The sequence below is a fragment of the Hydra vulgaris genome, chromosome 12 (assembly GCF_038396675.1).
Source record: "Hydra vulgaris chromosome 12, alternate assembly HydraT2T_AEP".
Classification (NCBI taxonomy): Eukaryota; Metazoa; Cnidaria; class Hydrozoa; order Anthoathecata; family Hydridae; genus Hydra; species Hydra vulgaris.
The window spans coordinates 60,350,448-60,365,392 of NC_088931.1; the positions used below are offsets into that span (position 1 = coordinate 60,350,448).

At 27.5% G+C, this 14,945-nt stretch overlaps 1 protein-coding gene across 1 annotated transcript in view; it reads left to right on the top strand.

Annotated features, from left to right (window-relative positions):
- LOC100207545 (polycystin-2) overlaps positions 1-13,991 on the top strand; it is a 76,390-nt gene extending 62,399 nt beyond the window's left edge. The window contains exons 8-15 of the mRNA XM_065813941.1: positions 4,238-4,373; positions 5,955-6,043; positions 6,137-6,536; positions 9,335-9,516; positions 9,695-10,048; positions 10,141-10,258; positions 12,964-13,133; positions 13,343-13,991. Coding sequence (XP_065670013.1) covers positions 4,238-4,373; positions 5,955-6,043; positions 6,137-6,536; positions 9,335-9,516; positions 9,695-10,048; positions 10,141-10,258; positions 12,964-13,133; positions 13,343-13,529 — 1,636 coding nt within the window. The 3' untranslated portion in view covers positions 13,530-13,991. The remainder of the gene's footprint in view (positions 1-4,237; positions 4,374-5,954; positions 6,044-6,136; positions 6,537-9,334; positions 9,517-9,694; positions 10,049-10,140; positions 10,259-12,963; positions 13,134-13,342) is intronic.
- Positions 13,992-14,945: the final 954 nt, after the last annotated feature.

Genomic DNA, 14,945 nt, shown 5'->3' on the forward strand with positions numbered 1-14,945 from the left:
CTTGGCAAGGTTATTTTCAATTAAAATCACCATATAGTTGGTAAGGTGTTCTTCAGTCATTGTTGATCGCAATTTGGATTTGATGAAAGCAAGCGTACTGAAAGAGCTCTTTCCTTCAGCCACTGAAATCAGGATTTTATTAAAAATGCAAAGCAAAATGCAGATCGAAGTAAATATTGACTGAAGACAATTCTGGTAGATTCTGTTGAGCAACTTGATAGAAGAAAGAGATTTTATTTGTTCGAATGTATTTGATTGCTTCAGAACATCTTGATGATGAATTTCTTCAATCAACTCCTCTTCTTTTACATCATTTACATAGAGACTTTCCAGGACTTTGCATTTTTCTTTTTGACCAAGTTTTTCTTCATCATTAGAAGGAGATGGAGAACACTATATAAACGAAAACATATTTGTCATCTTTTGAGCTGTATCCATTCTGTATCTTATCTGCTGGAGCAGCGTTTCAAGAGCAACATTAAATACGTTCCTATCAAAACACTTTCATTTATCTTTGTGGAAATGGGCTGTGTTCATTGACTCACTGTGAAGTGTTTTCCTTTTCCTTGTATTCTCCTTAACAAAATCATTTTGAAACCCAAATGAAGCTAACCCATATGCAACCAGTTTCGCTTCTTGGAGGATTTGAGGCCAAGAAGAATGTAGTTGGTCAAGATAAATCAAGTTCTTCAAGAAGTTTCAAGGTCTTGAGTATTTCTTTTGGTCTTTTTAACAATGGCCGGACAGCCTCAATGGGCCCACTCCATCTTGTTTGGGGCGTTTGGTGGAGAGACTGCCCAGTGGCCTCTGTCAAAATTTTCCAGCGCATGGGGCTACTACTAACAAGGTTATACAGCGATTGGATATTGCCAAAATAGTTCTTGACTACAATAGAGGATTCTGCAGAATGAACACCAGCTAGATTGAGATTATGCGCACTCCAAGGCATTATCAAAGTTTGAGCATTTTTTTCGATAATGATGACCTGTACTCCTTTGTATACACCGGACATATTAGCCCCATTATCATAGCCCTGGCCACTACAGTACTTTAAATCAATAAGTCTTTAATCCAAAACGTCTATAATCAACTTCACAATTTCAGAACCCTTTTTTTTTCTCCAAATTTTCTACCTTCAGAAAATGCTCTTTTACTATCCATTGGTTGTCAGATCCTAGGCATTGAATAATGAAAGTGATTTGTTCTCTATAAGACTGCCAAAGTTCGATCAACAGTAATAGAAAAATAAATGGCTGTATGGACTTCTTTGAGAATAGCAGTGAAAACAGTTTCACCACATGCCTAAATGAACTCATGTTGAGTTCTCCAACTCAAATAGTGCACTTGCATTCTTGTTCTTTGTTTTTGGTGTCGAGAAACTTCTTCTAGATGGAACTAAAATGTCTTATTGTGTTTCTCCAATAGCTCAAGGTGTCTAAAACAATTACTAAATCTTACTAATTGTTAAAAAAGATTGCTAACACACCTCGAAAACTTAGATTTCTTAATCTAAATGGAAAGTGATGTCCAGGACGCAGGGTAAAGTTTCATACCACTTAGATGCCTTATTTCTTATTGAATTGAGTTCTGAATCAATCCTGGTCTGATTTTTCAAGATTTCAAAGGCTGATTTCCAGGCAGATATTAACTTTTATGTTTTTAGAATCTGCAGATATTAAATGATATGTTTTTAGAATTAGATGTAGATATTAAATGATATGTTCCTAATATCTGCAGGTTTTTCATAAAATAAGAATGCATCCCAAACTCACCCGATTATCATTTTCTTCTTTAAAGACCATTGAAAGAGTTAAAGGGAAAGATGGCTTTCTTGGACTCAAGGGTTTATCGATCCTGCTGGTAGTGTGGTCCGTCTAAAAAAGAATTGTTTTTACAGTTTTGGAATGAAATTATTGTGAATAAAAAAATAAAACTTTATACCTATATCTTAACTACTTGGTCAGATTTCATTCTTAACTACTTGGTCAGATCTTAACTACTTGGTCAGAGTTATTAGATTTCTTTTTTAAACTTTATCAAAGCCACCCTCTTCTAATGTGTAAATAACAATATCAGGAAATCATTTTTATTCGGGATTCTGCAGGAAGAGAGTAAAGGCTAATTTTAAAACAATAAAACAATAAAACTTGGCAAGCCATATATCAATGTGGATTGAAAACACAAAGTTTCATCACTAATTTTACAATAAGTAGTTTAAATTATAATTAAAAATTTATCAAAAAGAGTACATTAAAAAGCATTTACTGCCACTGTGGAAAGGCCATAATGGTAATGCAATCTTATGGCGTGATCATAGCATCTTGTTATTATTCCAAACCCCTGTTATACCTCTACAATGCCATTAGTATTGATTTCATATCTAGAACACACAATCCTGCAAATTGTACTGATCTTAATCCAATTGAGCAATATTGGGCGATTAATAAAGTCAGGTCACTTATAGAAGTTTAAGCAATCAAAATCAAGTGACTTTAAGAAGAAGTGGGATAAAACCACAGAGTATGGATCTTACCTAGTGCAAAATCTCATGGCTCCCATCAAGAAAAAAATAAAAAAGTTTTATCATCCTTAAAAATGGAAAATTTTTTTTCTTTAATAGTTTTTGTTCTAGACTTGATAAGCCTTCAATAAAAAAAAGTCAACTTTATAGCTCATTCCAATCTTTTTTAATTGATGACATAAAAAGTATCAGTTTTACTTAAACAAACCTTCAAACTAGTTTGATAAGTTTATAATATAATGAGATTTTTGTTTACTCAAAGAATCTTCTACTCATTTAGTATAAAGTGCTTCTTTTATTTTCATTTGTTTAATAGCGACAGTATCTAAAATCTTAAAGCAATTGTAATTAGTTTTTACAATTAATAGATGAATTTAAATGCTTATAGACATTGATTGTTACTATTTCAAAATTTTATTTGATTGTTTTTTCTAAGATAAATCTTTTGAGAATATAACTACAAAACATGTCAAGAAAAAAATATATTGCTTTATTCTTTAAAATATTTATTGCTAAGATGATGTTCAAAATTTTTATAATATAAAGGATTTTTATATTTAGTTTACATTGCCTTCTATGATACAGCCAATTGCCTATATCTTATGCTTATCAGAACATTTTTGTTACTTGTTTCATTTCTACCCATATTTTCATTTTAGCAATAGTATTTTTAGACACTGACTTATTACAAGCCACATTTTTTTTAGTAATTTGTTGCCTAATAAAATTATAGAAGACTATCTGTAAACAGAGTTGACTAAACTGAATATCTAAATTTAGGGATCAGATAATGCTATTTCTTTACTTGCATTTTAAACCAATCAGAAAACCAAGCCAATCAGAATTCTGCATTAGCCGAATCTTATTATTTTTGTTGTGAGGAAAAAAATATGACAAATAAAAATTGTATGATGATCATCTTTTATTTCCAATTCATGGTCAAGGAATGTGGAAAGGCTTGTTGAGCTCTTCTACTTCTATATCTCTTAGCTATATCTCTTTTTTTATTAAAAGCTGTTTTTCTAGTACAACAGAGCAATAGTTAACACATATGTATTGCCTATAGAAATAATTCTCAGATAAAAAAAGCCTTTCAGTGTATTGTGCACTGTATTAAATGATTATTTTGATGTAACATCTAGTCTCGTGAGATGGAATCTAATTATGTGAATATTTCATCCTGAGAAATGGTATTAAATACAAATACATCATTGACATATGGTTTCATTAAAAGCTTCAACACCATTGTTTGTTTGTTTTTACATTGTAGGTCAAGTTTTATTCCAAAGTAGAATTTAGCAATAAAATAAAATAAAATTTTAACCTGCTGAAAATAAATGTACTAACATTCGTGTCTCTCGACATTATAAATGGTCTGACTAATTTGCCCCCTACCTCGACAAAATAAAAAAATATATAAAGCCTGTTTCAAAAAGTGATTAAAACAATGAAAAATAGACCTAAATAAAACCTACTCAAAGTTTTAATACATTTAAAATATTTATTTGGAGTATGAATTGTTATTTTGTTTGAAGGTCTTAAAACTTTGTTCATCAAAACCACCATTGCTTGATTAAAAATCAGTTAATAAAAACTTATTTACTACTTATCGACTTTTGTTTTGTGACATAACATTTTATAAAATATTTTATATTTTTAAATTTATATACTTAAAGAGACATGCCAATAAACTTAATATTAAATTTTATATTTTAGTGGAGTATATCAATCAGAAGCAGAAATTAATGGCAGATCTTTTTCAGGGCGTGTATCAACATATGGTGGTGGTGGCTATATTGCATTATTAAACACCACAAATGATGATTCAAATTTTACTATACAAAGGCTAACGGTAAATTTTTTTGTTTTTTTTGTTTCAGATTTTTAGACTATAATAATTCTTCATTTATTTTTTCAACTTTATGAACTATGTTTTTTTAATTTAGTATAAAAGTTGTGCAATTTGATTGAGAGTTGTTCTAAAAACTAATACTCTAAAAAAGTAAATAGCATTGAAAAAACAATTTCAAACTACAACTATTGCTGCAGTACATTACAGTACAGTACATTACAGTTCAGTGCATAAGAAATTTATACGGAACTACTTGTCAAACTGTTAGCATAATGATAGAAATTCATTTCATTTAAAAACACAGCTTTTAGCTTAATTGAGTAAGTTATAGTAGTCCAAAAATTTTATTGAGATTTGAATCAGTTTTTTCAAAATTGCTGATTGGTTTCGCTTAACAAATGTGTAAATGACAAAATTTTTAAATTTTTTAATTTATTAAATCTTATCAAAAATAAAATTTTTAAATCTTATTAAAAATTGCACATTTTAATTATGCAGGTTAAAATTTATAATTCGCACAATGGAAAAAAAAATTTATTCCATAAAATCGCCTAAGTTCGGTCACTTAAGCTTTGAACAACTATTTATCACGCATAATTAAAAAAATTTCAATTTTTTTTCCCTAAAACATACAGAAAATTATATTGATAATTGATATTGTAAAAATAAAAAAATAAAAAATAAAAACTAGTACTTAATATTTAATTTAAAATGAAAACATCTACTTTGACCGAACTTTCAATACCATCTCATAAGTTCGCCCGCTGTATAAATACTTAACATCACAATAACGAAAGCTAATTTTTAAATGTTGTTTTATTGTAAAATTATGATATAAATTCAGGTAATACCAGTAATTAAGGAGGACGTCGCCCTGGGTCCAAAAAAAAAGTATTTTGGGGCACCAAAGAAAACAAGAAGGAGTACATAAAAAAAGGCCTTTTTAAATATAAGTAGTAGTATTTTTAATTTTTTAAATAATTAGTCAACTATTTTATTACTTTGGCCATTAACGCGTTTGCTACGCCTCTGATTAATAAAATGAAAAATATATTTTTCAATTAAAGTTATGAGGGCATATAGTTGTGTTTTATTCTTAATAAAGCAAGAGATAGACATATATGTCATTATTTATAATTGTATGTATACATATATATATATATATATATATATATATATATATATATATATATATATATATATATACACACACACACAAGTTCTAAGTAAAGTTGTATAAGTCTGTGGCAGTTTTATCCACTAAAACCATGAACCAATTACTTATCCTTCTTAATCATCTTATCTTATCCTTCTTTATCTTTCTTAATCACCTTATCTTTCTTAATCAACTTATCTTATCCTTATCTTTCTTAATCAACTTATCTTATCCTTATCTTATCCTTATCTTTCTTAATCACCTTATCTTATCCTATCTTTCTTAATCACCTTATCTTATCCTTCTTAATCATTTGTATAAATTTTTTTTAATTCCAAAAACTTAGTTCCTTTTTCTACTTGTAAATTTATGGTGTACTTTATCTATTTCTTAAAAAAATAAAAAAATAAACTTTGTTTCCTTAGAGCATGCGATGGATTGATCGAGGCACAAGAGCTGTCTTTATTGATTTTACTGTTTATAATGCCAATATCAATTTATTTTGTGTTATCACGTAAGTGGTTTTTTTGAGGATAACTGTTTGTATTTTTTTTCAATTAACAAATATTTTAAAATTTCTAAAATTATACTTCTGTGATTATGTTAGATTGTTGTTTGAGTTTCCAGCAACTGGAGGTTGCATGGCATCAGCCACCTATAGGTCATTAAAGTTATTGCGCTACGTTACTGATTCGGATTACTTTGTGATGGGTTGTGAATGTATATTTGTTGTATTTATTCTGTATTACTTAATTGAAGAATTGCTTGAGATTCAAAAGAACAAGTTATCTTATTTTTATGACGTATGGAGTATTTTTGATCTTCTTGTTCTTTGCATTGGAATTTTTTGTGTTGCTTTTAACATCTACAGAACAATATCAGTTGGAAAATTATTGCAAAACTTGTTGGAAAATCAAGACCAATATGCAAACTTTGGTTTTTTAAGTGAATGGCAAACTCGATTCAATGACTTTGCTGCTGTTGGTGTTTTTATTTCATGGATAAAGGTTAATATAATATATTTTCGATTTTCCATATTTTTATTGATAATTTTTTTTTAATTTGTCAAAAGAGTTTCAACATGATAAAAATAGGTGCTGCTTTAATCAAAAATAAAGTGAATACATTATTAAAGCACATTTACCTATATTTTTAGAGAATTATTTTAATTTATTTTGATTTAAGTCTTTTCTTTGGTTGCTCTGGCAACCCATGCAAAACAAAAAAACCTAGAGCAAAAATGCTCTAAACTATTAGAAATCCAAACTATCATTAGCAAAAGCTTATTTTTTAATTGTGAATTTGCTAATATAAAATGATAATGGCATTCCAAAGTGTTCTTTATTATTTTGGATTATTTCAGTTCTGTTGGGTCTGGTACAGCAAACATTGAAAGTTGAAACAGATGAAAGTTAATTTTTAATTACTTCAACTTAATTAAACTCACACACAGGTTTTAAAACACTGGCTTATTTCAACTTAACATTTTTTAAGTTGAAATAAACCAGTTGATAAAACCAAATTGCATATTGATGAAGTATTTTAGCCATGAAAATTTTCAAAAGTTATTTGTAATTATTTTAAATTGTTCCACTAAAGCTCTTATAATTTTAACTTAAATACAAACTCAATTTGCGTCACTAGAAAATCAATTCATGAAAAAAAAGTCTTTAAGTTCAATTCGTTGACACCAAAAAGAGAAAAATAATTAACAAAAAAAAATAGAAAAAATTAAGAGTGTTAAAAGCATCTAAATAAATCTTAAATAAAAACTTGTTTAATGAATGTGTTATATGTGCTTTTTGTTGCTGTTGTTGTAGTTCACCTCCCCAACGTCAAAAGGGCCATTGCATTTAAAGAGGCTACTTTTTGTGGTTACAACCCTCCGTCAACTTTTTAACTCCAAAAAATACGAACCTTGACAAACAAGATCGCTCTGCAGAGAAATAAGTTGAACACTGTACTGTCCACACCCCTTTGTCCATATTCACAATTAAATTGGGAATTGTATCAGAATTTTCCATCTCTAAGTTAAGTTTTCTTCTCCACTGCTAAAGAGCCTCAACTGCTCCAATATATGACCAGGTCATATATGCTTGGTAAATATATGACCAGGTCATATATGTTTGGTCAATATATGTTCAGGCATATGAGTTTTTATGCTGGTTGTCTCTAGTTTTAGTCCAATTTAACAATGTAATCTTTGTAAAATTTTAATCTTTGCTTTATTTTAAATAATTTAAAAACTAAAGAATATTTTTTAGGTTTTAAATTTTTAAAATTTTTGCCTGATTTGACATGAGTTTACAATAAGTTGAAAAGGTGTCTATATTCTATTTAAAATAAAGAATATATCAAAATAAGGTATTCATAAAAAGATAAGTCATGTAGTTAGTAGCTGCCACCACTATATTTACTCCACACAAAACAGTTGTTTTATGCAGAGTATCATTTATAAGACAAGAATAATAAGATTGATGATTACATTCATATAAAAATGCGTTACATTAAATTAGCTCATGAAAGCTGAAATCTGTCATCAAACCCATATCAAAATATGATAGAATAAAAGCTATTGAAAGTTATTATTAAACCCATATAAAAACATGATAGAATAAATGTTATAAAATCTGTCATCATCTAGATGGCAGATTTTAATTAGACAATCTTATTATCATCTGTGTTGAAGGTTTGCTTTTTTTTTGAATATATGTTTTTTTCATATTTTGCAGAGGTTTGAAGATGCAACGTTTTTCTTTCCATAACATTCAACAACATCAACCATTCCATTTATTCCATTTATTCTCTGTTTTCATTTTGCTCCATTTGTTCTCTGTTTTCATTTTGCTCCATTTTTATTCTCTGTTTTCGACCTTTTTTATACATTCATATATATAATAATAATGTTAGTTATTTTTCGCTAGAAAATTTGCTGTTTAGTATATTTTTATGCTCACCTATGACAGTATATTTTAGTATATTATGCTCACCCGGTTATTTTTTAAAGTATAAAGCATGTATTAAAAAATCTCTAGTGCATAAAAAATTATATAAAACTCTGTAAAACCAATATAATTAAATTTTTTCCTTTATTAAGGCAGTTAATAAGTAGTTACACAATTACACAATTGGGTTGGAGAAATTTGTTGTGTGAAATAATATTAGTAATATTATTTAGACAGCTGACATTAAAGTTATTCCTGTTAAAGATTAAGTGCAGCTTGTGTGCTTTTGTTACTGCAGAGACATGTATTATGACCAAACATTGTTATTGTGCTCGCCTAAAAAGTTTATAATGTCTCATCTTAAATATTTTCTTATCACCTTTTGACAAAAAAAAAATTTAAACCCACTTTCAAAGTTTTGTTTTTTTTATTCTACTGATTTGTTAACAATAATGACTTTTTATGAGGTTTTACTCAGTGTTGTATGCATGTTGACTCAATGAGGTTTTACTCAGTATTGTATGAAAAGTAAGGGTATTGCTCCTGAATTTTAATAATGTCTGTCATGCTTGTCTTCTTAAGTGATATTTTATTTAAAAGTAACAACCCCTTTTGTGATTTCAGCCAAGTATATATATCATAGGAAAAATTTATTGAAATTGCTGTCGCCTATTTTATCCTATTTATGTGATATAAGGATAGTAATATCCTTATCTCACACATTCTTCAACATTAAAGACATAAACAATAGCTTCATGTTTTTTTTGCTTTTTATTAAACTCCTCCAAATAACCATGTTGACTAAACAAATTATATTATTATACATCATATCAGTTTTTATTTTTTCTGTCACTATTTAGATCTTCAAGTTCATAAAATTCAACAAAACAATGTCACAGCTACAATCAACTTTAGCTCGTGGTGCAAAAGACATTGCTGCATTTGCAGTTATATTTATGCTTGTTTTCTTAGCATATGCTCAATTAGGTTATTTACTTTTTGGTTGTCTTGTACAAGATTATTCAACAATTTTGAGCTGCATGTAAATAGTTTTTGGATTTTTCTAATTTTTACTTTTTTTCTAGTACTATTTATCTGCACTTACTACCAATTTTTATGTTTTTTATTTTATGTTTTTTTGTTGTTTTTGTTGTTGCTGTTTTTTGTTTTTTTCCTTATTTGTTATTTACTCCATTGTTTTTTTTGTTTTGTTTTTCAAGTTACTCATTGTTTCGCATCATTCTCGGAGATTTTACCTTTTCTGACCTCCAAAATGCGCAACCAACATTGGGTCCCATATTTTTTATCACATTTGTGTTTTTTGTGTTCTTTATTCTTTTCAACATGTTTGTGGCTATAGTCAATGAAACTTATGCAGAAGTAAAAATAGAAATTGCATTGCAGAAAGATGAATTTCAGCTTAGTGATTACTTCAAGAAGGGGTACAATAATATGATGACCAAGCTAAAGTTAAAGAAAGAAAATATTGCTAACATTCAGGAAGCTCTTCAATTTTCCGATAAAAATAAAGACAAAACTGTGGATTTTGAAGAATGGAGATTAGAACTTAAAAAGTATGTTTTATTGTTTTATTTTTTTTGAACTTTTTTTTTTTTTAATATCTTATTGATTTCTTCAAATTGAATTGCTTTTTAAATGTTTTCAGACGGGGTCATTCTGATGTTGAGATTGCAGCTGTTTTTTCAAAATATGATAATGATGGAGACCGTATTCTTAATGAAGAAGAGATTACCAAAATGAATAAAGATTTAGAGACACAAAAGGTAAAGTTTTATCAAAATTTATTATTTGATCACTTTAAATGATAATAACAAAATATAAAGTATATGAATATTGATATAAAAAAGGTAAATGATATGAAAATGATATGAAAATGCAATATGAAAATATAAAAGGTGAATGCTTTGTTGACATTTTAAGATTAAGGACTTTGTTGACATTTTAAGATTAAGGACTTTGTTGACATTTTAAGATAAAGGACATTGTCAGATCTTATAATTATAATAATAATTATAAGATCTGACAATTTGTATAGTGCTTTATATCAGAGATATGTTTTTATTTGATAGTGTTTATAGCAGAGATATGCTGTTTGATAGTTTTATTTGATAGTTTTGAGTGTTTATGTAGTGCTTTACAGTAGAGATACCTTGTTTGATAGTTCTAATTAACATTGTTTACGATTTAATAGATAATGGTTATTTGACAAATTACTAAATTTTTATTATAAAATCAATGGGATATCTTAAAAAATAATATTTTATATAATAAAAAATAATAATTTAAACCAAGTTATTTTTGGTTTAAAATATTCTTTTTTATTTTCAGTAACCTCAGAAGTACCACAATGTCTGCAATATTGTTTCTTTATCTACATTATCAATCTTCCTGATAACCTTATTATTATAGTTGCTTCAATCATAAGAGGCATCTATATTTTATATTGGCGGTATTTAGGCATATTTTATTTTGGCATAATTTTGTTTGTAAAAAACATATGTAGATTATTTTTTTTCTTTGTTCTATGTTATAAAGTATTTTTATTTTAAATTGAAATAGAAGATATTTAGCTGAAAAAAATTGATCAACAAAAAATAGAACTAAACAATATCAAATGATGACAATGTATGTTTAAGCATTGAGATGTCATATAGATGCTGTGCGATGTCATATATGATGACAATGTATGTTTAAGCATTAAAATGTCATATAGATGCTGTGGCAAGTTTAATTGTGAAACGCGTATATAGTAATATATGTGTTATAACAGCTTACACTAATATATTTTATTTATAATAGTTTATGATTTAGTTAAAAGTCCAAAATGTTTTTAAAAATGGAATTAAATAATTTTCATAAAGTTGATAATAAAAATTTATCTAGTCAAGCTTTAAAAGAGTTCACAGACGGCATTTACCATGTCAATTGGTAAAGCATTTTATTTATTCACAGTGCAATTATTGAAAAAGTCTTGTCAAGGTGAAGAATGGTTGATTTTTTTTTTTCAATTCTAAGACTATGACCTCTTATTGCTGATTAGAAATGTGCCAAGTACCCAGTTTGGTCCCAGTGTTCCTGCAGTTTTTCCGGGTCCACGCTGAGCATCTGGCACATCTATATATTAAAGTTTCATGAATCAATCATTTTCATAAAATGATATCTGGCTTGTTTGCATAAATTTGTTTTTCAAGGGAGGGGTGGTTTTGAGACATAATTTTCAAAGTAAATTTGAGCTTAAGGGAGGTTTAACAACTTTTTTAGTAAATAAAACTTTATTTATTTTTTTAAATAACCCAGAACATTCTAATATAAATCTAGTTTTTTTATTATTTTTTTATTTTTTATTTATTTTGTTATTCACGTCCTAAAGGTGGAGAGGGCCACTTCAGTCAAGGAGACTACTTAATTATGATTACAACCATCTCTTTACTCTTTAACTCCAAAACAGGAACCTTAACGAACAAGGCCACTGTGCAGAGAAACAAGTTGAGCTAGAAACTCAGAATTTCTTTATACTAAATCCTCAATGAGGTGGTTTTGACTAAAAAAAAATCATTTTGGTGATGGTAAAAGTCTGACTTTTCTATCTATATAAAAGTTCTAAGCTGACTTATTAAAAAAATAGTACTTTATCTCATTTGAAATCGCCTTTAATGGTTTCTTGAAGTAGCTGCATCTTAACAACTTTGAAAAATGAATAACTTGTAAATCTTTGAAACTTTTAAACCTCTTGGAATTAAAGCCTCAATTGTTCAGGTTTTTCTTCTGACAAAGTTTGAAGCTGAAAATTTGAAACAAAAAATTTTATTAAACAGTAAAATTCAGCTTTTCAAGAATCATTGTTTTTTGTAAGAAGTATTGTTGATGTTTGAAAGGGTTTACAATATATGCAAATTATATAAAATATAAAATATTATAATAGTTACATCAATATAAGCAACATTATATTTTTATTGGTTACATATACTTTTGGGCTGAGAAATAGTTTTAATAAGGGGCTAAACTATGAATAAAAAATTTTAAAGTTATTGAAAGATATTGTTAAAAATATTATGAATCAATAGGTAGTTTACCTCTATAAAGATATTATAAAGGTAATTTTTTGAAATTGAGTTTTTAATCAAAAGTTACATAAACCAATTGAAAATTGGTAAAAGTAAAGTAAACAAACTAAATCAAGTATGGTACTATATTAATTTCAGTTTTCCAGAAAAAAAGAAGAATTATTATGTTATGAGTTCATAGTTGATTTTGAACATGTATAAATTTATCAACTCGCTTTCCTATTTATTATCTTTTTTAACTTGGTTACTAGAGGAAGAAAAAAAATTTTTTTAGAAGAAAATTTGCGTTGACTAAAAAAAAACCTGTTAATCATAACTTGTTTTAAAAATAATGAAAATGTTGTGTTGGTAAATAAAATTTATTTAAAAACATATATTTTTAGATTTTATTTTAATATTTTTAGAATCAGCTAAATGATGAAATTGAAGATGTAACGCAACAACAAGCAACATGGGAAACTGATATTGAAAGTTTTAAAGACAACGAAAGTGATGATGAAAGTGAAACAGCTTTAGAAATGGATAGAACAGAAGGAGTACAAAATGGTCTTATCAGATACAAAGAGTATACTATGTATGCTTTTTTAATATAACTTTGACTACGGTTTTTTCTGAAAATTTGACTTAATTTACTTTTTTAAATGAATAACCTAGTTTTTTTTTAATTATTCTTTTCAAAACAAGCTTTTTTTTTATTTAAATCTTTTAGAATGCTTTTGTTTTCGTTAATTTTTTTAATATGCTTTCGTTAATTTTCATTTAATACGTTTTTGTTTTCGTTAGTTTGGCGCGACGCGTTGATCGGCTTGAACATAATATTGGAAGCATTGTTTCCAAACTTGATTCTTTGTTTGTAAAGCTGGAAACCATGGATCAAGCTAAGAAGCAACGTCGAGAAACAATGAAACAACTCTTAGATATTATTGAGAAGCAAAATCTTCCTGGTTTAACTGAAACTTTAAAAATTTAATATCTTCAAAAGTCTCATATTCGAAAATTACTTAATTTGTTTTGTTTACGTTTTTTTCACATAAAGGTTGCTTTGTATATAGTAGATACTGTTTGTAACTGTCACTTGTAAATATCGCGTGACAATGATATGCCTTGAAATAGTTTTTATGAACGTACTTTAGTTAGAGGAGAAAGAATTTAAATTTTTTGAAAAATTAAACTTATAATTGAATTTTGGATTAAGTTTAATATTTTTAAATAATGAACGAATTCTTTTTCATTTATTAGTTGTTTTTAAATACATTTGTATAAATTAACAAGAAATTTAATAGTTGTGTACTATTTTCTTCTCATATGCACGCCCTTGCTGCTTTACGTTATGGCAATTGATATATATATTTAAATTTTATAGTTTTGCAACTTAGTTTTCTTTTATGTGTATATTATAAAATCCTGATGTAAATGTTTTATCTGTAGTTTATTTTTATTTTGCGGAACTAATTTTTTTTTGGGCAGATTTCGTCCAAATTTAAAAAAAATTTGTTCCACAAAATTTTCCATTTATCTCGATACCAAAACTTTTCCGTAAAATGTTTTTTTTATAGTTTTGAATATTAACCACAAAAGAGAAAAAAAATTTGGTCAATGTTTATATACATTAACCAACATTTTTTAATATTTTTTTGTTAATTAACATACCAGGTGCCTCAATGCTATCAACAGTTCTTTTTTCAATTGATCAAGAAATATACAAAGGCATATGTAAGAGCATTGTGTTACCTCAACTATGTCTAAACGGTGCATAGGAACATGGTCTAAGACCTTGCAACACATCCCCAGAAATTTTTTTGTTTAATATCAGAAGACTCTTCCTTATTTCAAAAATGTAAAAAACAACTTTATTCACTGGGGGCCTAGGGAGTGCCTAGAAATTTTGTTACTCAAGATAGAAAACTAAGAGCTATGTGGCATGCTCAAATTTTTAGTATGTTAATACTGGTATCAAATGAGGATGATGCAAAAATATTTATTTCGTTTAAGATTTATGACCATAAGAAGTTTAAAATTCCACAAATTTACCCCCTGAAGTAACTGAATGGTCGTAACTTTTAAACTAGAAATCTTTTTTTGATGAAATTTAAAATCTGTTGATGAATTTTGATCTAGTTTAATATAACACAAAAAAATTTTGAAAAATTCTTTTAAGGAATCATACACTAGGGGTGGGGTATTAGGGGTCCATTAGGGTTAGCTACAATTACTTTATCGCCGTAAAAAAAAATTCTGATCTATGTGTTTAATTTACTATTTATATTTTGCATGTCATATATCAAGAAATTATGTTAAATAATTGTTTATAAGAGGTTAATATTATACTTTTTACCAGCTACCTGCAAATTGAAAACTACTTGATTTGTGTTTGTAGTTGTAAGCA